Raw genomic sequence first — 21,003 nt, forward strand, 5'->3', positions numbered from 1 at the left:
GCAGTTAAGTTTTGCTGTTGGGCTACACTGAGAGGTAGGGAGAACGGAGCCTGAGGAGCCCGGCCGAGCCTGAAGTGTCAGGTGAGTGGACCTCTGGCTTTGCTCTCTTCCTGGTACTCTCGGGGGCCGGTACCCCTACTCCATGTGTCGGAACACAGAAGGTCAGGTATCCACGTGGGGCGGGGACGGATGCTCACGTGGCACACCTTACCTCGGGAGCATCTTCAGACACGGAAGGCGAATCCCTCCCACCACCACCACATCGTAGGCATTTGCACATGGGGTGTCCACTGCCCGGGACTCACGGAGAAGCTCTCCCCACCCCACCCCATCTCCCGACACGCCTGGACAGTGTACTCACGCGGCTGTCTGCTCAGCTCCTCAACAGATCACATGGGCTCTCGGTTAGTCACCGAAGGACACCTGTCCACCCGCCGGTGGAATCTGATGTAGAAAAGGGGCAGGGTGATGAAACTCGCTGGCACCCCATCACTGCCAGTCAGGTCAGCAGCCGCCCTGTCTCAGTCTTGCATTTATATTTATTTATATTGTAAATCATTTTTTTTAAAGATTTATTTATTTATTTATTTTATTAGTACACTGTTGCTGTCTTCGGACACACCAGAAGAGGGCATCCAATCTCATTACGGATGGTTGTGAGCCACCATGTGGTTGCTGGGATTTGAACTCAGGACCTCTGGAAGAGCAGTCAGTGCTCTTAACCGCTGAGCCATCTCTCCAGCCCCATTGTAAATCATTTTTATCTGTTTAGATATCAAGATTATTAGTGCACGAAGATTTCTGAATAAATAGGTGATTAGTTTTTCCCTTTACTGATTTTTGTTATTGGTTTGCGACCGTGTAACCCAGGCTAGACACGAACTTGTTATGTTATTAAAGATGACCTTGAACTCTTGGTCCTGCCTCCAACCTCCCAAGTCCTGGGATCAGGGACTCCACTGCCCTGCTGCTTCTTGTGGAGAATGAACCCAGGGCACCTTACCAAATGTAATACTTTCCTAGCCTTGGTTTGTGTTTCTGTAGTTTTCTGGAAGACAGACGTTTTTAGAGCTTTGTAGATGTGTGTGACTTACTGGTTTTCATCACTTAATTTGATGAGCAGTTTGAGCCAGGCAGTCAGACATCATCTCCCACTTCCCACAAGGGAAAACTGAGTTAGTATTTCATTTCATTTAAAAGACATTTTTAAAAATTTTTTGCTGTGAATGAGCATTTTGCCCGCATGTATTTCACCACATGCACACCTGGGGCAGGAAACGGCCAGCGTTTCAGATACCCAGAAACTGGAATGACTGCTGTGAGCCTTCTTGTAGGTACTGGGAATCAAACCTAGGCCCTTAGTAAGAACAACAGCCAGAGCCTGGTGGTGGTGGCACACACCTTTAATCCCAGAACTCCGGTAACAACCCAGAGACAGGTGGATTTCTGAGTTCGAGGCCAGCCTGGTCTACAGAGTGAGTTCCAGGACAGCCAGGGCTACACAGAGAAACCCTGTCTCAAAAAAAAATCCAACACAACAAAAGAGCAGCAGCTAGTGCCTTTAACCACTGAACCATCGCTCCCGCCCTGGAGCTGTCAAAGCTGCTTGTAGTTTATGGGAGAGCCAGAACTTGAACACTAGTTTTATTTCATTGACATTTATTTACTTGTTATTGGTGTGTGTGTGTGTGTACATACAGTCACACACATACCACACGGAGCATGTAAGGTTAGAGATAGCTTTCTGGAGCCGGTTCTGTCCTTTCACCGTATGAGTCCAGGGATGCCTCTTGGTCTTCCAACTTGGCAACAGGTCCCCTCACCTGCTAAGCCATCTCTGTAGCTGCAGACATTTATTTATTTATTTATTTATTTATTGACAACGGGTTTATAAACTCAGGACTTTGTGCATAACAGGCAGGGGTTCTACCCCTGAGCTACACTGTGATCAAACACACAGCCTAATCCCCCGTGATGCCGGGAGCGAAATCCAGGGTCTTGTACATGCTTGCCTGGCACTTTGAATTTTGTCTGAATTTCTTGGGATGAGGTCTTCTATAGCCCAGGCTGGCTTCTGGTCCTCTTGCCTTTGTCTCCTGTGTGCCAAGTCACAGGTGTGAATCATGGCTTTCCTTTTAGCCTTTATGTTAAGACAGGGTCACACCGTGTAGTCCAAGCTGGCTATCACACTGTGGTCCTTCTGCCTCAGTCTCCCTAAGAGTCAAAACCCAGTCTTGTGGACCTTTATCCAGCAATGCAGAACTGTTCATTTCTGGAAGTCTGGACACTCCAGCCTCTCCCACCCCGAGCTTGGTTTGAGTGGTGCAGTTCCTGGCTGGGGTTCCAGGCAGATTCGATAGCTTCTCAGCTTCTGTGGACAACGGGCCAGGACGCCTGCCTCTCTGCTCTCTCTCCTTTCCCTCCTAGACTGCAGGAAACTTGAGACTGTGAAGGACTGAGCAGCCCAGTCACCCCTGAGAGAGTTCAGTGACTTAGTCCTCTGCCCTGGTTTAACCTAACTCTCCCAGGAGAACCTTCTGGAAATGTTCCAGGGTGGATGAGAGAAGGAGGGAACCGAGTGACCTGACCTCCTGGTCACTGTGCTTGTCCCAGCCACGGACTAATTTGATGGTCTTTCTAAAGACCTCTCTTTTGTAGGTGTTTTGTTTGTTTTGTTTCCGAGGTATCTGAGTTAAAGTTCTGTCACTGCAGCGACTCCATGACCAGCAGCCTTTTGTTTTGTTTTTTAAGTCATGATTTCTCCATGTAGCCCTGGTTGTCATGGAACTCAGATCCACCTGCTTCCATCTCACCAGTGTGTGTGTGTGTGTGTGTGTGTGTGTGTGTACACTCGTGTGTGTCCCCATCCCCACACACGTGTGCAGAACCCTAAGAGGCCAGAAGAGAGTGCTGAATCTCTTGGAGCTAGAGTTACAGGTGTTTGAACCGTGTGGACACTGTGATCTGAATTCCAGTGTCCATGATTATGCAGCAAGTGTTTTTAACTGAGCCACCATCCTTGTTTATGATGGATCTTTTCTGTTACTGGAGGTGGAAGGTACAGTGTTTAAATAAAGGCCATGTTTCCATAGGCTTCCATGGAGAGGGGGTTGGGGGGTTGTTTTTGAGACAGGGTTACTCTGTGTAGTCCTGGTCATTCTGGAACTTGCTCTGTAGACCAGGCTGGCCTCAAACACAGAGATCCAACTGTCTCTGTCTCCCAAGTGCTGGGACTAAAGGTGTGTGTCACCACTGTCCTACTGTGCAGGTTTACATTCTAATCACAGGGACAAGAAGTAGCATCCCGTAGTAAGTAATAAGGCTGGGCAGGGAGGGCTGCCACAAGGAGGCGGTACTGGAGAAGAGGCCCTAAGGAAGTGTCTTTACTCTGTGGCTTTTACACTTAGCTTGATCCTCATGGACTTTGGACGGACCAGAGGCAGGGATGGTTGGCTATGATGCCAAAACAGATGCCAGGAGTAACTCCAAGCTGGAGGTGGCGGTGGCGGGATCAGTGTCAGGATTTGTCACTCGTGCCCTGATCAGCCCTTTGGATGTCATCAAGATCCGTTTCCAGGTACCTTTTTCCCACTGTTCCTTGTAATGGGCTAGGGGGCAGGTTTAGTCCCAGCAAAGACAGTTCTTAAAACTTGGAATTCTGTCAAGATGAATGAAGTATTTCTTTTCCTTCACCTTTCCCCTTGTGGTTTACTCCACTCCCAGCCCCCTGACCTTTTGCACTTTAATCCCTAGCTGCAGATTGAACGCCTGAGTCCAAGTGACCCCAATGCCAAATACCACGGGATCTTTCAGGCGGCCAAGCAGATTCTGAAAGAGGAGGGCCCACGAGCCTTCTGGAAAGGACACGTTCCAGCCCAGATGCTGTCCATAGGCTACGGAGCTGTCCAAGTAGGTATCAGGGAACCTAACCTGGTCTGGTCCTTGGGGTCACGTTGCTCCATGGAGCAGAGGAAGGCCGAGGAAGTAAGGATGTCACTTTTGGTGGCAATCCCTACTCTGTCCTTTGCCTACCTGGGAAATCTCTTCTGACCACCTGAGGCTGTTACCAGTCAGCTACACCGTAGACCTCCCCTCCCACAGCCTGTTCGCTTCCCCCTCCTGACCCTGACCCAAGTGGTAATTAGTAGTACTCCATTTTTCTTTAAATTTCAGATTACTTTTTGTTTATTGCTTGAGTAGCGAAGCAGGAGGCATGCTTACTAAACAATTGTTGCCAGGGGGTCAGGGTCAGAGGCAATTTACAGGAGTCAGTTTCTCCTTCTGTCTCTCTCCTTCATCCTGAGAGATAAATCCTGCTGTCTTTCTGATTCTCCAGAAGAGAAGGCTGTGACAGAACAGGTCCTGGGGTTCACTGGGGGTTTAGTTGTTTTGTTGGAGACAGTTTCTCTCTGTGTAGCCCTGTGTATTCTGGAACTCTCTATGTAGAACAGGCTAGCCTATAGCTCACAGAAATCCACCTGCCTCTGCCTCCCAAGTTCTGGAATTAAAGGCATTCAGCACTGTGCCTGGCTAGGGTCCAGGGGTTCAAATTCAGGTCATCAGGCTTAGCTGCAAGCACCCTTACCCACAAACACATCCATTTTTAGAAATAGCCCCTTCTCCGGTGCTTCATTTGCCTCATCGGGGCATGACAGGAACATACAGCAGGTGCCTCAAGGATCGCAGGACGGCTGCTATGACCTCCTGACTGGTCATGGTGGGGTGAAGAGCAGCGTGCAGCCTGTCACTTCTGACCCCTCCATGCTTCAGCTGAGCACTGTTGTATGTCAAGGTGTCCATGAGAAGGCGTGGCAGGGATGATGGGAGCATTTCATGCAGCCTGTGGGCCCGACCTGCCACAGTCATCCTGTGAGGTAGATATGATTGTCTCTGTGTTTCTACAGAAGAGAAGGCTGTGTCTGAGGATGTGTATGTGGGTAGTCAGTCAGCCAGTGTCATTCTCAGGAAGGTGACAGAGAGGCAGCTGGTATAACGGGGACTGTGGAGCACCACCATAGGTACATGACTCCCCTCAAAGTAAAAACAGTGAGTAAATCACAAGAGAAAGGGCAGGAGCCTCCTCAGGAGCCTCTTCATGGAGCCAGTGTCAGGGTGTCCCCGCGGGACCCTCTCACCTGTTCAAGTCTAAAGCGTACCAGGTTGTCATGTCTGTGTTGTCCAGGTTCTTGTCTGGCACACAGTTAGCCATTGCACCCTGTGAAGGAAGTCAGCTTCATGGTCTCAGGAAGCTGGCTAACTGGAGGTGTTAGGGGCAGCTATGGTCTGAGGGAATGCGCTGTCAACAGATATGAGTGATTCCCTGTGGTGTAGACTCCCCTGCCGTGAGTCACATAGCTCTTCCTAGGTTGCAGTGGATTAATGGAGTTCTTGGATCTTCCAAGCCTGGCACAGTGACACACACCTGTAATCCCAGCGCCTAGGGGTTGAGGCAGAAGGAGCAAGCGACATAAATCCAAGGTCACACTGCTCTCTACAGCGAGTTCCAGCCAGCCAGGCCTCCACGTGAGGCCCTAACTCAGAAAGTGATCATAAAACAGTTCTGTGGGGTTTCTTCTCTCTTCTTTTTTTTTCTTCTGTTTTCTGTCTTTCTCTCTGTGGTGATTGTGTCTGTATGTACACATGTGTGTGCATCTGTGTTTGTGTCTGTAAGCCAGAGTATATATGTAAGCCAGAGATGTATCCTCCTCACTCTCCCATGCATTTTTTTTAATGTGGTTTTTCAAGACAGGGTTTCTCTGTGTAGCCCTGGAACACACTGTGGCTTTGAACTCACAGAGATCCACCTACCTCTGTCTCCAGAGTACTGGAATTAAAGGTATGTACCACCACCACCTGGCTGTATAGTATATTTTTGTTTGTTTGGTTTTTTGGGTTTTCAAGACAGGTTTCTCTGTGTAACAGAGCCCTGGCTGTCATGGACTCAGTTTGTAGACCAGACTGGCCTAAAACTCACAGAGACTCGCCTGCCTCTGCCCCCAAGTGCTGGTGTTAGTGTCATCTGCCGCCATGCCCAGCTCTCTGCTGTACATTTTGAAACAGGACTGGCAGGTCAGCAAGCCATATGGATCCTTCTGTCTCTCTCTGCAGCTGCTAGCTCTGGAGTCACAGGCATGCACTGTGGCTCCCTGCTTTATATGTGGGTGCTGGAGCGCAAATACTTTACCAAGGAAGCTATTGGTTTTGTTGTTGTCGTTGTTTGTATGATAGAGGAGAGGGTGCCAGGGCCTGTGTTGGCAAGTGACCTCCCACTGAACCACACCTTAGGCTTGTCCACATCTTCTCTTTCTTTCATTTTTAAAGATTTTTCAGTTACGTGTATGTGGGTGGGGTGTGTGCAAGCGAGAGCCAGTGCCTCCAGAGACATCAGATCCCCTGGAGCTGGAGTTACAGCAATGGTGAGCTTCCAGATGTGGGTAATAGAACTGAGTTTTTTTTTTTTTTTTTTTGGTTTTTCGAGACAGAGTTTCTCTGTGTAGCCCTGGCTGTCCTGGAACTCACTCTGTAGACCAGGCTGGCCTCGAACTCAGAAATCCGCCTGCCTCTGCCTCCCAAGTGCTGGGATTAAAGGCGTGTGCCACCACCGACCGGCTTTCAGCCCTCTTTCTTAATCTGGATACTTGGCTTGACTTGAGGGGTAGGAAATGCATCTTCCTACTCTGCCCACAAGGTAAAGGTAAGGCGTCTGAGTGCACAGAATGGCGTGATCCTCCTTCCAGGGGGTTGTTTTCTTGGCATGCCCTCAGTGGTTTTCCACTTACTTTTGCAGTTTTTGGCCTTTGAAGAACTGACCGAACTGCTTTACCAAGCCAACTTGTATCAAATGCACCAATTCTCAGCGCACTTCATATGTGGCGGCCTGTCTGCTGGGACAGCCACCCTCACCGTGCACCCTGTGGATGTCCTGCGCACCCGCCTTGCAGCTCAGGGTGAGCCCAAGGTGAGCAGTCAGGACCAGACATGGGAGCCGAGCTGAGGAGAGAGCTCAGGAGTGGGCCTGTCCCTTCAGGAGGCAAAGCTACGGTGCCTTGACTTCTCAGCACAGCAGCTGGTTTGTGGGGCTTGTCAATGACCTGCGCTCTGCAGGTTGCTCTGGTCCATTTCTCCAGAAGCTTATAGCCTTCTGGGAGTACAGCCTGCAGGACCAAAACAGGAAGTGCCCAGCAGTGGGCCGCATGAAGGCAGGTGTCTGGGGACTTAGTCCTCAGGGTTTCTTCACTGGGTTGAAGGAGGTGGCGTGGCTAAGTCTAGGAAGAACTCACTGACAGCATCGGGCCAAGCTTTATGTTTTAGGGACATTTCCTCTTGCTGTGACCAAATACACTGACAAAAGCAACTTAGGGCCCATCCTGGCTCCCAGTTGGAAGGTGCTGTCATCTGGTGGAGAATCCTGTTGCTTTTGTCCTTTGACCACGTGTACAAAGTGTGCCTAGGCCCCCACACAAGAAATAAACATAGTGGCTGCAGAGATGATGTAATGGCTTAGAGCACTGGCTGCTGTTCTAGAGGGCCCAGGTTCAATCCCCAGCACCCACAAGCATCTCACAAATACCCGCAACTCCTGTCTCTGGGGATCCAAAGCCACTTTCTGGCCTCTGCAGGTCCTGCATGTGAAACAGACATACCTAGAGGCAAAAAAACAAAACAAAACAAAACAAAACAAAAACACAACTGTCTCACACCTTCTATTGCTGCAGTGAAACCCCATGACCAAAGCAAGTTGTGGAGGAAAGGGCTTATTCATCTTGTACTTGTACATAACTATCATCAAAGGGAGTAAAGATAGGAGCTCACACAGGGCAGGACCCTGGAGGCAGGAGCTGATGCAGAGGCCACGGAGGGTGCTGCTTACTGGCTTGCTACTCCTGACTTGCTCAGCATGCTTTCTTATAGAACCCAGGACCACCAGGGACTGCCCCACCCACAACAGGCTGGGTCCTCCCCTTCAATCACTAATAAAATGGCTACAGCTGGATCTCATGGAGGCATTTTCTCCATGGAGGTTCCCTCCTCTCAGACAACTCTAGTTTGTGTGTCAGATAAACATAAGACCAGCCAGCATAATGCCCATACACATAAAGTCAAAACTATAAAAGGTCTTTTAGGAATACCAGTATGGGTGTGTCTCTTGTCTGCCCGTTCTATGGCTGCATTGGTGTCGAGAGAATGTTTGGTTTAGAAATGGCTCTAGTTTTGTCTGGCCTTTGTGTTACTCAGGATGGAGACTCCAGTTGGAAAAGATTCTTACGATATTTTGGTTCCAAAAGCAAAGTCCTATAGGAATAGTCAGGAAAACAGGATTGGCCCAGAAGAGCCAAATAGCTGTGTAGGATGATTCATTGGAGAATTGGAGGTTGGGGTGACTGTCCTGGGGGAGAAACGGAGTGAGGGGTGAGTCGGTCTCAGCAGTGTGCTGGCTCCTGGGCTATCGGGAAGGTGGGTGATGACAGCCCAGCTTGTCCTGGACTTCCTGTTGCTTCTCAGTTCTTGGTGAAAGATCATAGAAAGGAAAAGGTGGCTACAGTATCAGGCAGCAAGGCATCGTTCTGGGCTGACCTGCTCTGAGCCTAGCACAGCTGAGAAGCAGAGTCATTCACACAAAAGGCCCGAGTCAAGCAGGCCAGCTTCCCCTGGCATGCCCTGCAGTCCTCTCAGAGTAACCTGACGCTGGCCTCTGGGACATTTTCCGTCAGTCTAGACCCTGCTTCCTGCCTTTCTGGGAAGGACTTTGAAAAGAGCCATCCACTCTTTGTGTCGTTCTTGTTTGTGATCTCCATGGAAGACGTGGGCAGGGTCTTTGTTGCTAGTGGTTTTCCCTTGCCCCCTGGCATAGTGGCCTTCAGAGTTCAGGTGGATCCCTTTGCAGTCCACAAGACATGTGCTTTTAAAGACTGACTTTATTTTATATGTGTGAGTGTTTTATGCCTGTGCGCTATGTGTGTCGTGCAGGCTCTGGAACTGGCGAGCTGCTGTTTGGGTTCTGGGAACTGAACCTCGGTCCTCTCCAAGAGCAGAAAGTGCTCTTCTTACCTGCTTGCTTGGATCCAGTGTCATCTGTTTGTATGCTCATGAGAAAACAACAATTATGGAAGTTTCTAGATTTTATTGCTTTGTTGAGTTTGGAGGCAGGGTCTGCCTCAGTTGCTCAAGCTGAGCTTGAGTCCTTTTCATTTGAGACAAGGTCTTGCAATATAGGCCTCCCTGGCCCAGAACTCGCTGTGTAGACCAGAAGCCATAGAGATATACCTGCCTCTCTGCCTTTTGAGTGCCAGGATTAAAAGTGTGTACTACCAGCGATGCCCAGTTGGCCTCAAACATTTGTCTTTGAGATTTTGGTTTTGTGTGTATGGGTTTTTGCCCACATGTATGTCCATGCACTGTGTACATGCAGTGTTCACAGAGGCCAGAAGAGGTTGTTGGGGACCCTGGAACTGGAGTTAATAGATGGTTATTAGCCGCTGTGGTGGTGCTGGGAACTGGACCTGGATCCCCTGGAAGAGCACCAAGTTCTCTTAATCATGGAGCCATTTCTCCAGTCGCTGGCCTCAAACGCTTGATCCTCCTGCTTCTGTCTACTAAGTGCTGTGACGAGTGTCACCACACCTGGCTGTCCTTTTGAATTTTAGTTTTGTTTTGAGATAGGTCTCATTTAGTCCAGGCTGGCCTTGAACTCCTGTTCCTCCTGCCTTCATCTGCCAAGTGCTAGGACTGCAGCATGCGCCATTACACACAGCCACACCCCCACACAGCCATGCCCCCTTACTTTTATCTCTAGTTTTCCTAGACTGAAAAGGAAAAGTTACACTCCTGGAAGCTGGGTTTTAGATAGGAGAAAGATGCATTTGGGCTGTTCTTGGGCAGAATCCGCCTCACAAGGTTCACTCACACTGTGCATGTGCATGGGCAGATCTATAAGAATCTGCGAGAGGCCATACGGACCATGTATCGGACCGAGGGCCTCTTCGTCTTCTACAAAGGCTTGACTCCCACCGTGATCGCCATCTTCCCCTACGCGGGCCTGCAGTTCTCCTGCTACCGCTCCTTGAAACGTGCCTATGACTGGCTCATACCACCAGACGGAAAGCAAACAGGTGAGGTGCCCCACAGCCTAGCCTGGGCCACAGCTTCTGGGAGCCTTCAAGGCAATGCATTTCCTGTCAGAAGCTAAGGCTGACTGTTAGCCCCTGGCTCTGCATCAGAGCTAGCAGAACAAGCAAGTCCTGCAGCATAGAGGGAGCTTCCTTCCGGCTCTTCCACACCTTCCGGAAGCAAGCATATTTCCAGAGAATGGCTCTGCTACTGTCCACGTTTTGTCAGAAGCCCAACTTACAAATTGCAGGGTTTTTTGGCTTTTTGTTTGTTTTGTTTTTGTATTTTACTTTTTACTTCTGTGGTTCTTGTTTGCGGGGAGAGGGGTACAGTGTTCCCATTCTCATTTTGGGACTCACAGGCTCTGTGCCTCCTGGTGGGAATGACTACACAGCAGACCCTGCTACTGAGTTGGCTAATGTGCCTGTTGTCACTCTTGCTTCAGTGGCTGTGTCTGGCTCTACAGTGATCATTATGGGGTTTCGTTCTGTGATGGATTATGTGTGTGGGTATTGTCTGTCTGTCTGTGTACTGTATGTGTGTGCTTTGTGCCCTTTGAGGAAAGAAGAGGTCATTGGCTCCCCTAGAACTGGAGTTACAGGCAGTTGTGAGTCACCATGTGGTGCTGGGATTGGAATCCAGGCCCTCTGGAAAAACAGCCAGCTCTCTTAACTGCCGAGCCTCCTCTCTCCAGCCCTGATTTATTTTAGTATCCATGCCAAAATATCTCCTGGAGTTGTAGTTACAAGCAGTTGTGAGTGATACCTGATGTCAGTGCTGGGAGCAGAACTTGATTTTTCTGGAAGAGCAGCAGGTGCTCTAAAACCCTGGGCAGTCCCCCTGTCCCTGCCCCTGCCCGCTCCGCTCCCCCTGTTCCCTGTCCCCTGTCATGTTGTTTACCTTCTCCCTTCCTTCTCAACATGGTGTCTGGTTCAGGAAACCTTAAGAACCTGCTCTGTGGCTGTGGATCTGGAGTCATCAGCAAGACTCTGACGTATCCCCTGGACCTCTTCAAGAAGCGCCTGCAGGTGCGCGGCTTTGAACGTGCCCGATCTGCCTTTGGCCAGGTAAGTCATCCTGTGCAGCTGGATCTTGAGGGAACTGGCAGTATTGACCCTGTCCTTGCTTTGGTTTTCTGTAGCTTTATGTCTTTGCATAAACACACCTGCACATTTTTATAAAAACAAGGTTAGCTTGGTGGTAGTGGTACGCACCTTTAATCCCAGCACTTGGAAGACAGAGGCAGGAAGATTGCTAGTTTTGAGACCAGCATGGTCTACAGAGCAAGTTCTAGGACAACCAGTGCTACACGTGGAAAAATAAAATAAAAATAAGGTTACACAATGCAAGGTTTTGTAACCTTATTTTTCCATCTACCAAGATATCCCAAAGAGAGCATTTGAATTTAGATTGGGAGAAATGGCAAGAGCCCAGGACATAGGCCTTTTTCCTACACTAGTGTGATCTGGCTGGCTGGAGGGAGGGGCGCTCATGGAGGACCAGTGGGAGCCAAATGTTGAAATGCCTTGAATACCAGCCAGACTTGGAACTTAGACTTGATGCAGGATAGTGTCTTCATCATCGGGTGTCCTTGGAGCACAACACAGGGAAGGGCTATGTCTTGAGGACATAGGCCAGGATAGAGGTGGGCACCAGTCAGGGACGATCTAGTGCTGGCCTTATTTAGACCTGCTGACCAAGGGGAGCAAGAGAATGAGATGACTTGGTCTGCTTCTCCTGTAGCTTCTCACAGGCTACAAAGAATGAAGAGTGCCCTCATCCAGGGCCTTGTTCATCCAGGAGCTGACTTGCGCGGTCCTGGTTTTAGTCACTGCTTCCTCCTCAGCCTGCACCTTCCTCCCCCAGGTTCGGAGCTACAGGGGCCTCCTGGACCTCGCCCAGCAAGTGCTACAAGAGGAAGGTGCCCGGGGCTTCTTCAAGGGCCTGACCCCCAGCCTGATGAAGGCCGCACTCTCCACCGGCTTCATGTTCTTCTGGTACGAGCTCTTCTGTAACCTCTTCCAGTGCATAAGGAAGGAGGACAGATAGTTGAGGCAGGAGGCGCCTCCCCAACGAGACTTGGCTCTGAGCTCATACTGAGCAATGGCTGCTGTCTGGTTGGCCTCCTGGCCAGCTGCCGAGAGCATGAAGAGTCATCCAGAGCTGAAGGCAGAAGAAGGCAAGGGTCTTTGCTGAACAGAAGGAAGAGAGAAGGGACTGCTTGCACTGTAGAAAGGAGGCCGAGGTGGTGGAGCCTGGTACGTGCACCTCACCTCTGACTAGCCCAACCCGGAAGGAACTGGCCATCTTTGCAGTCCTGGTTTTGGGGAGAAAGCTCCTAGTCCTGGTAGGACCACACTGCAGTGCAGACGGGTGGGGCTGGGCTCTGGGCACAGTTCTAAACGCCATGACTTGGTCTGCTTCTCCTGCCAACTTATTTAATAGACATTAAAGTAAAAGGTGTGTTTCTTGTGTCACTCCTGTAGCTTAGGAACCACATCCCAGCTGAGGGAGGATGATGGGAGGGCCCTTTCTGGCTTGTAGCCCTGAGGTAGCCATGCTCGTCAGCTTAGGGGGAAACCCTATCGTGTGGGTAGCTCTAACTCCCAGGCCCAGACTTTTGTGTCTGTGAGGCTCCAGGACAGGTCAGGAAGGAAACGGAGACAGAACAGCTCCTAGGCAGAAGGCAGGAAGTGAAGGGGGTGTGCTGAATGGCTGACAAGAGTGGCTCCCCTCTCACTGGGTGCGGGTTAGCTCTGCTGCATGCAGGGTACTCAGGCCAGGGGCCGTCATCAGTTCTGCTTGCATGCCTCACACTCTGTCTTCAATCCTAGATGGGCCTCAGCCGCAGAGCAGTCCAGTGATGGGATGTCTGACAGCCTGGTGAGGCATGGTTGGCACCTGTTAGCAGAGCCAGGGATCAGACATAGGTATCTAGATGAAGAGGGGACATTTTGTTCATGGCACGAGAGAAGAATCACATGACTGCCATCTTTCCCATGCTCAAGCCTAGCCGTGGGGTTGGTCTCTAGAGGGAAGGGAGGAGAGGTTTCCTGACTCTGTGGGATTCCAGCCCCTTGCCATAACTTGGATTGTAATGCCTGCTGGGAATGGCCCTGATCTTGGAAACCAGGGCTCTGCCCTGCCTGTCAGTCTCACTCCTCTGTGGTCCATTGTGGCCCTCCCCTGGTGGTTGAACCTTTTCTGATCTTGACTGCTGATTCTGCAGGCCCAGGGTGGCTTGGGAGGGCTTCTGAGGTGGGTGGGCTGTTGGCTTCCTGGACTTGGAGCAGCAGAGTGTTTAGTGACCCTTTTCCTGGAGAGATGTGAATAAATTTATATTCCAGAGAAGGAACTGATTACAGACCATTGTAAGGATACTATCTGTCTCAGGGCTTCTACTGCTGTGACAAACACCGTGGCCAAGAAGCAAGCTGGGGAGGAAAGGGTTTATTCGGCTTACACTTCCACATCACTGTTCATCACTGATGGAAGTCAGGACAGGAACTCAAACAGGGCAGGAACCTGGAGCTGATGCAGAGCCCATGGAGTGGTGCTGCTTACTGGGCTTGCTCTGCCTGGACCACCATCCCAAGGATGGCATCACCCAAAATGGGCTGGGCCCTCCCCAATCAATCACTAATTAAGAAAATGTTCTACAGGCTGCCTGCAGCCGGATCGTGTGGAGGCATTTTCTTAGTTGAGGTTCCTCCTCTCAGATGACTTTAGTTTGTGTCAACTTGACATAAAACTATCCGACACATTACCAAAGTCCAACTAGGGGAGCCAATGAGGTTCCCTGGGGTTACTTACAGAAGCAAAAATGACTCAAAGACAGCTACATCACCCAAAGCTCAGCTTAGCATTGCCGAGCTCAGGAAAGCTGTGATCATGGAGCACACTGTGCGGTCAGTCTGGAGGCAGCCCAACTGGAGAGTTCTCCAGGCAGCTCAGCGGGTCCCAGCCTCTTCAGGTCAACTTGAGCAGTCTCAGAGTGTGCTGGGCAGCCCAGCTCATGGTGCTGCTTGCACACGTGTGTGCTGGCTTCAGCCTTTTCAAACTTAGCTCGTTTGAGTGCAATTCGGCCATCCCTCGATGCTTTTACACCCTTATTAGGGAGGGGCTTCCAGGAGCCTGTGAGTTCTTCACTTCCCCTCCTTAGACTATCCTGTCTCTTAATGTGTTTTCCTGAATGGTGGGATGTCGTTTCTCCTTTATCTTAACCTAGAAGATTCAGGGTCGGCTGTTTGGTTTTTTTTTGTTTGTTTGTTTTGCTTTGTTTTTCGAGACAGGGTTTCTCTGTGTAGTCCTGGCTGCCCTGGAACTCACTCTGTAGACCAGGCTGGCCTCGAACTCAGAAATCCACCTGTCTCTGCCTCCCAAGTGCTGGGATTAAAGGCGTGCGCCACTACCGCCCGGCCTGATTTTCTTTTTTAATGAAATCTTATCGAAGTAAATTCCGTGCTCCTCGTTACCCTACCCTCAGGAGCTTCTTGTGCTGCCACAGAGAGTTCTCCGTTGTACCTATTACCGAGTGTTGTGGCAACTCTTAAAACAGCCGCGAGCTTTGGCTCCTGGTCTCCCGCGCGCAGCCATCCGTGATGCTCCCGACTTCCCCCAGGAAAGACCCAGAGTCCTTTATCGTGGCTGCCCCTTTGATTTAAAACTTATTTTGTCTTGAGTGGCAGGAGAGGGGGTTGCCAGGGTGTGCCCCGGCCCTTACCCTCGGCTTTAACGGGGCAAACCCTAGACGACTACGCCCCTCCTCCTAAGCAGGCCACGCCTTCCGGAGGCTCCTCCCACTCCGCTCGGCCGGGGAGTCTCTGACCCAGTTCACCTGAGCCCGGCAAGGGACATGGTGACCCCGGCGCGGAGTGCGACCCGGTTAGACCAAGGACTTCATGCGAAACGCAGGGCGGGTCCGGCCCAGCGCTCGGAGGGCTTTGCGGTCAGAAACAAGGCGGAGGTGCGCCGGGTGAGAAGGGGAGAGGGTCCGGTGAGCTCGCGGCGCTCGGCAGTGGCGGTGTCGCAGTTGTCGGGTGCCGATCTGTCTCCGCGCCAAGCGAGGGAGCGGCCGGGGGCGGCGGCGGGGTGCGGAGGCGAGGGCAGGCCGTGGCCGGCAGGCGGCGCTAGCGAGTCGCCCAGGCGCCGCAACGCGAGAGGAGCCCCGCCGCCGCCGCGCGGTACCACGCCGGGCGCGCGCCGCGCAGCGCCCTCCCACGCAGGCCAGCCCCAGCCCAACGGCTGCCGCGGTGGGCCCTGTAGGCTGGAAACACTAGCAAACGCTGCGAGAGAGGGGTTCAGAGCCCTGCTGGTATCAGGATCTGCGGCTCGGACTGAGCCAGCATCCTCTATGCTGGGTGATATGAGCGAGTCTGACGTTTCCCTCTCCACACCCAGTTCAGTGTTTGCCCCCCTAAAGTTACCCTGATACTGACTGCTAATAACCCAGATCCTGCTGCGACCCTACGTGAATTCCCGCTTCATTTCTCATATATAATCCCAGAAGCCTGGGCTTCCTTCGGCTGAGCAGCAGGTGTCTACTAGATGCCCAAGTACTCCACCCGAAGTCAAGTTTGGTGGGCACTCAGCCAACCACTGATCGCGACAGAAAGTCCAGTTCCACCTGTCCCAAGGCCTGGTCTGGCCGGCCCAGTGCCTGCAGGACTAGAATCCGGAGCTTTGTGATTCACACTCGAAGCCTCAACCGTCTTTGCTTCTCAGGTGCTGTCATTAGTTTCAGGCCAGTGAAAAACTGCCGGGGCTAGACCGTCATGGGCGAGGCCAGTAGAGATGACTATAAAATCCAGTCTTTCGATGCAGAGACTCAGCAGCTGCTCAAGACCGCGCTCAAAGGTGAGCCTACCACCTACCACTTAATTTGTGTCAAGTTGACATAAAACTATCCAGCACACTACCAAAGTTCAACTTGGTGAGCCAGTGAGGTTCCCAGACGAATATTCTGTTTGGGTAAGAGCCGAAGTGGGGGTTGAGGCCCAGAGCCAGCAATGCCTAAGCCCTTCCTTGGTACTCAGAGAGTAAGTCACAAGCTGATTCTCGATCTGGAAGGAATGCTACATTTAAGCCAGTATTTTGGAGAATGTATCACAGAGTTATATTTAAAGTACCCATGAAAGGAGACACTGCTTCATTTTTGAAATCTTTGCATTTGGTGAATCAGCACCCTTGAATGTACAGAGATGCCTGGTTTGGACAGAGGTTAGAGAATCAGCCTGGCAGAGGGGATCAGCCTGGCCCTTCTGTTACAGGACAGAAGTTTGACAGAACAATTAGCAATTGCTATCATGTGCTAAGCTAAACATTTTGGAGAAGTCTCCGTTACAGCCACTCATGTCTGGAGCCTCTGTGTTTTGAGAACACATAAGCCACGCTCGTGGCTCATGCCGGTAACCCCAGCAGATTACAGAGGTAGAAGGATTAGCACAAATTCAAGGCCAAACGGCTCAACATAGAGAGAGTGCCTGGGTTAGGAGAGATGGCCCAGTGGTTTAGGGCATTTAGTGTGCTGTACACCTTTAACTCAGGAGGCAGAGGCAGGTGGATCTCTATGAGTTCCAGGATAGCCAGGGCTACATAGTGAGATGCTGTCACCAAAACAAAACAAAACAGAAAAGCATAAAGAACACGACTTGCAGAGGACCTTGAGAGGCTCAAGGCCATTGGTAACTCAGTTCCCAGGATCCCATTCGGTCTTGTGATCTCCGGTACCAGGCAAACACATGGTATGCATGCATACACACAAACAAAATGTTCATACATATAATATGAATAAACCTTTAAAAACTTTCATGGTGAGCTCCAGGCCAGCCAGAGCTAAATCGCAAGACAAGGCTATCTCCAAAAAAAAAAAAAAAAAAAAAAAAAGAAGTCTTGGCATCCAGTGTACATGCATCAAGTGCCTGAAAATAAAAGATGTGTAGCCTGAGAAACGACACTTCTCCTCTGGTCTCCTCAGCCTCCTAATCCTACATCCTCCCTGGCTGGCCTACAGCTCAAGAGATCGGCCTCCCTCTTCCGCCTAAATATTAGGATAAAAGGTTTGCGCTGTTCCTGGCAGAGAACAAATCATTGATTTTGTTTATTTATGTTTATACCTACTTGTCTACATGTGAACCACACATATGCTGTGCCTGTGGAGGCAAAGAAGGGTGTCACATCCTCTGGAACTGAAGTTCTAGGCGCCTGTGAGTGCCAGCGTGGACGCCAGGAATCAAGCCTGGGTCCCCTGCAAAAGCAAGTGCTCTTACCTACGGAGACGTTGCGTCACCTCTCCCATTTTCTGACGGGGCAGCGGGGTCCTGACAGAGCTGCCCTAGGCATGGCTACAGCCACCTGCCTTCTCTGAGAAAATGTTTCTATTGGTTTGGTTGCTTTGCTTCCAGTCTTTGCTCCACACATAGAAGGCATAGTGCTTTTTCCCTAAATTATACCCTTTACACCTTCAAATTTGATTTTTATTTTTTATTTTTTTAGACAGGCTCTCCCTATGTAGCTCTGATTGACCTGGAACTTGCTATGTAGACCAGGCTGGCCTGTCTCTGCCTCCTAGGATTATGGGTGTGTAGCACTCAACCCAACTCCGTTCTTTTGAGACACAGTCACATGTAGCCCAGACTATCCTGGAACTCTTGTCTTTACCCAATGTCTTGATATTTCTTGCTTCTACCTCCTTAGTGCCTTCTCGCTGGTTTTCCCTTCATCTCTTAAGCATTGTTGGGGGCGCCCTATTTACTACAAATATCCCCTGTCCTGTGTGTGGTGGTGCTTGACTTTAATCCTAGGACCCAGGCTGTAGAGGCAGGTGGATTTCTGGGGGTTTGAGGACTGGTCTACACAGTGTGGCAGGCCAGCCAAGGCTACATGGTGGAGATGGTTTCTCTCTCAAAGAAAAACAAAACCCATGTCAGTCCTCATCAGATAAGGGGCAAATGCGATTAAGCAGGCGGCTGTAGACTCCCCTCCTGTCCTTGCCCAGATCCAGGTGCTGTGGACTTGGAGAGAGTAGCCAACGTGATTGTGGACCATTCTCTGCAGGACTGCGTATTCAGCAAGGAAGCAGGACGGATGTGCTACGCCATTATTCAGGTTCGGGGGCTGGCAGAGAGGGGGAATGCCCTGAGGCTGCCCCCTCAGGGTCAGGCACAGGCTGGCCAGCAGAAGGGTCTAGACAGACTAGGGCAGGTAGTGGCTGTGCACCGCTTACCGCCCTCTCTTCTGGCTCACAGGCAGAGAGTAAGCAAGCAGGCCAGAGTGTCTTCCGCCGTGGGCTCCTCAACCGGCTACAGAAGGAGTACGATGCCCGGGAGCAGCTTCGAGCATGCTCCCTGCAGGGCTGGGTCTGCTATGTCACCTTTATCTGCAACATCTTTGACTACCTGAGGGTGAGGCAAGGGAAGTCACCTGCGCAGCAGTGAAGGCCTGTGTCCCAAGGCAAGGCTGGACCGCTCCCAACTGTCACCAATGCGGCTTTCCTGCTGCTTTTGCTCTCCCCACAGGTGAACAACATGCCCATGATGGCCCTGGTTAACCCTGTCTATGACTGTCTCTTCCAGCTGGCCCAGCCTGAGAGTCTGAGCAGGGAAGAGGAGGTGAGTGACCGTTGACAAGGCTGCGGAGGCCTTGCAGGGCACCGCTCCTCAGCTGAGGCCCAGCAGGGGCATCTAAGGCCTGTAGGCATCACGAGACAAACTACAGTGGCTGGAATCGATCCAGAACACGGCGGCCAAGGCTCTACTATTGGAGCCTTGTGCTAGGAATGACAAAAGCTGTGGCCAGCTGTGGGTACAGATGGCCCGGAAACCAGCTGTGAGTCTGGTTTACAGGAGAGGAGGGTTAAGCAGCAGTGTGTGGAGACAGGCCTGCTTTGTGGAGACAGGCCTGCTTTGGAGTTCAGAATGTTCTGGACAAGTCCCTTTTGGTAAGATTTGGGCCATGCTCCCTGGTGTCAGAATGCAGCACGGTAGCCAGCAGGTGCTGTCACCTCCTCGTGCCATGTGGCCGTCCCCCTGGCTGACCAGGCCTTCCCACCGCCCCTGCAGGTGGACTGCCTGGTGCTGCAGCTGCACCGGGTCGGGGAGCAGCTGGAGAAGATGAACGGGCAGCGCATGGACGAGCTCTTTATCCTGATCCGGGATGGTTTCCTGCTCCCGGTCGGCCTGAGCTCCCTGGGCCGACTGCTGCTGCTGGAGATCGTGGAGTTCCGGGCCGCCGGCTGGAAGACCACGCCCGCTGCCCACAAGTATTACTACAGCGAGGTTTCTGACTAAGCTCCGCGAGCCTTCCTGTGACCCTCTTTTCAAGCTGGTACCTGAGTCCTTGCCTCAGCCCCTTCTAGGCTTTTCTGACTGCTTTGGTTCTGCCCTCTTCCCTTCCCTCACTCTGGACTTGTGGAGAAACCAAACAGACTTGTCTCCTGGCTGAAGACTGTCCTGTCTTCCCCTGCCAGCAAGTCCCTTTAGCTTCCTACCACCTTCCACCTTGGCTGGGTAGGGAAAATCAACTAACAACCACTGAACTGTGATACCACTGGTGCAATATGACCTTGGTGCCTCAGTTTTCCCATCTGTAAAATGGGCAATTATAGCCATTGGTGGAATGCTTTGGGATGTTAAGGAAGGGCAAGTTACAAGAGAAATGGTGTTTTATATATTTTATACTTTTGTGGAGATAAGCCTGTTTCCTCCAGTCCTTTTTCATGAGTGACTGCCTCACCAGGTGGGGGGGTGAGAGTTTTCTAATAAATCTTTTCTGAACCCAAACTGCATCTTTCCATAGGATCCAAAGGTGTACCCCAAGCTGAAGGAAGAGAGTTTTTGTTTTGTTTTTAAGATTTACATATGTGAGTACACTGTTGCTGTCTTCAGACACACCAGCAGAGGGCATCGGATCCCATTACAGATGGTTGTGAGCCACCATGTGGTTGCTGGGAATTGAACTCAGGATCTCTGGCAGAGCAGTCAGTGCTCTTAACGGCTGAGCCATCTCTCCAGCCCCAGAGGTCTTTATTCTAATCCAGACTGGACCTTAGTTTCTTGAGGAAATCTCTAAGGAGACACATTCTGTCTTTATGGGGGCAGGGGAGCAGGGGAACCGATCTAGATTACTGGACAACACATGCTCCTGAGTGCTTTCACAGTGAGAGGCAGTTTCCCTCGAGCTGTGCCACCCAACTTCTAGCCGGCATGGAGAATCAGAGCATCACAGGATGAAGACTGCATTGCAAAGAGCACTCTCCATCCTTAACTTCCTTCAAGAACTGTGCACCAGGACAGTAGCTCAAGTGTTTTTAACATTTATTAGTGGTCCTGTATGTACGGATGCTTTGTTTGCACATGTCTGTATACCATGTGCAAGCCTGGCGCCCACAGTAGTCAGAAGGTGTTGAAACCTTTGGAAGAGGAGTTACAGGTGGTTAGTTAGCCTCCATGTGGGTGCTGGGAACCAAACCAGGTGGTTTGGAAAGAGCAGTGCTTCTGCCCACTGAGCCACCTCTCCGGCCTGCGCTGGTTTCTCGCAGCAGTGTCCTTCCCACCCCTGCTCTCCTGCTACCACCAGCGGTAGTGGGCCAGGGCGCGGTTGGCTTCCGCCATCTTATGCATGCTGTGCTTCCTCTTGACCACGGGCCCTCGGTTATGAAACGCCTCCAGCAGCTCGTGCGACAGCTTGTCTGGCATCAGCATCCGGCGCGGCTTGTTCGCTCGGCACTCTGTGATCATCCATTTCATGGCCAGAAAGCGCCGGCGTCGGTCAGTCAGAGGCACGGGGACCTGGATCAAGAGGCAAGCTGAAGCTGAGTGGGGGCTAACAAGTTACCGTGTACTGTCTCTGGACGACTCCTGGGATGGCCTGAGGACAGAAACCGGTCTCTTCTCAGAC

At 51.2% G+C, this 21,003-nt stretch overlaps 3 protein-coding genes across 7 annotated transcripts in view; 2 read left to right on the forward strand and 1 right to left on the reverse strand.

Annotated features, from left to right (window-relative positions):
• Slc25a19 (solute carrier family 25 member 19) lies at positions 1 to 12,575 on the forward strand. 4 transcript variants are annotated; one of them, XM_028752937.1, is made up of 8 exons: positions 23 to 81; positions 378 to 503; positions 3,408 to 3,577; positions 3,754 to 3,909; positions 6,788 to 6,958; positions 9,926 to 10,109; positions 11,044 to 11,174; positions 11,974 to 12,575. In XM_028752937.1, exons 3-8 carry the CDS (start codon positions 3,446 to 3,448, stop codon positions 12,154 to 12,156), a joined length of 957 nt encoding a protein of 318 aa, XP_028608770.1. In that variant the 5' UTR covers positions 23 to 81; positions 378 to 503; positions 3,408 to 3,445; the 3' UTR covers positions 12,157 to 12,575. The 4 variants fall into 4 exon arrangements, with proteins under 4 accessions (XP_028608769.1, XP_028608770.1, XP_028608771.1 ...); XM_028752936.1 differs by lacking the exon at positions 378 to 503 and having other exon boundaries at positions 1 to 81; XM_028752938.1 differs by lacking the exons at positions 23 to 81; positions 378 to 503; positions 3,408 to 3,577; positions 3,754 to 3,909 and adding an exon at positions 6,503 to 6,694.
• Positions 12,576 to 14,888: 2,313 nt separating this feature from the next.
• Positions 14,889 to 19,886, forward strand: Mif4gd (MIF4G domain containing). 2 transcript variants are annotated; one of them, XM_028752802.1, is made up of 6 exons: positions 14,889 to 15,073; positions 15,832 to 15,963; positions 18,104 to 18,213; positions 18,354 to 18,509; positions 18,624 to 18,716; positions 19,167 to 19,886. In XM_028752802.1, exons 2-6 carry the CDS (start codon positions 15,882 to 15,884, stop codon positions 19,392 to 19,394), a joined length of 669 nt encoding a protein of 222 aa, XP_028608635.1. In that variant the 5' UTR covers positions 14,889 to 15,073; positions 15,832 to 15,881; the 3' UTR covers positions 19,395 to 19,886. The 2 variants fall into 2 exon arrangements, with proteins under 2 accessions (XP_028608635.1, XP_028608636.1); XM_028752803.1 differs by having other exon boundaries at positions 14,926 to 15,082.
• A 517-nt stretch (positions 19,887 to 20,403) lies between these two features.
• Positions 20,404 to 21,003, reverse strand: part of Mrps7 (mitochondrial ribosomal protein S7) — a 3,420-nt gene continuing 2,820 nt past the window's right edge. The window contains exon 5 of the mRNA XM_028752885.1: positions 20,404 to 20,894. Within this exon, the coding sequence (XP_028608718.1) occupies positions 20,673 to 20,894 (222 nt within the window). The 3' untranslated portion in view covers positions 20,404 to 20,672. The remainder of the gene's footprint in view (positions 20,895 to 21,003) is intronic.

Source organism: Grammomys surdaster, unplaced genomic scaffold, assembly GCF_004785775.1.
Source record: "Grammomys surdaster isolate TR1022 unplaced genomic scaffold, NIH_TR_1.0 125940, whole genome shotgun sequence".
Lineage (NCBI taxonomy): Eukaryota > Metazoa > Chordata > Mammalia > Rodentia > Muridae > Grammomys > Grammomys surdaster.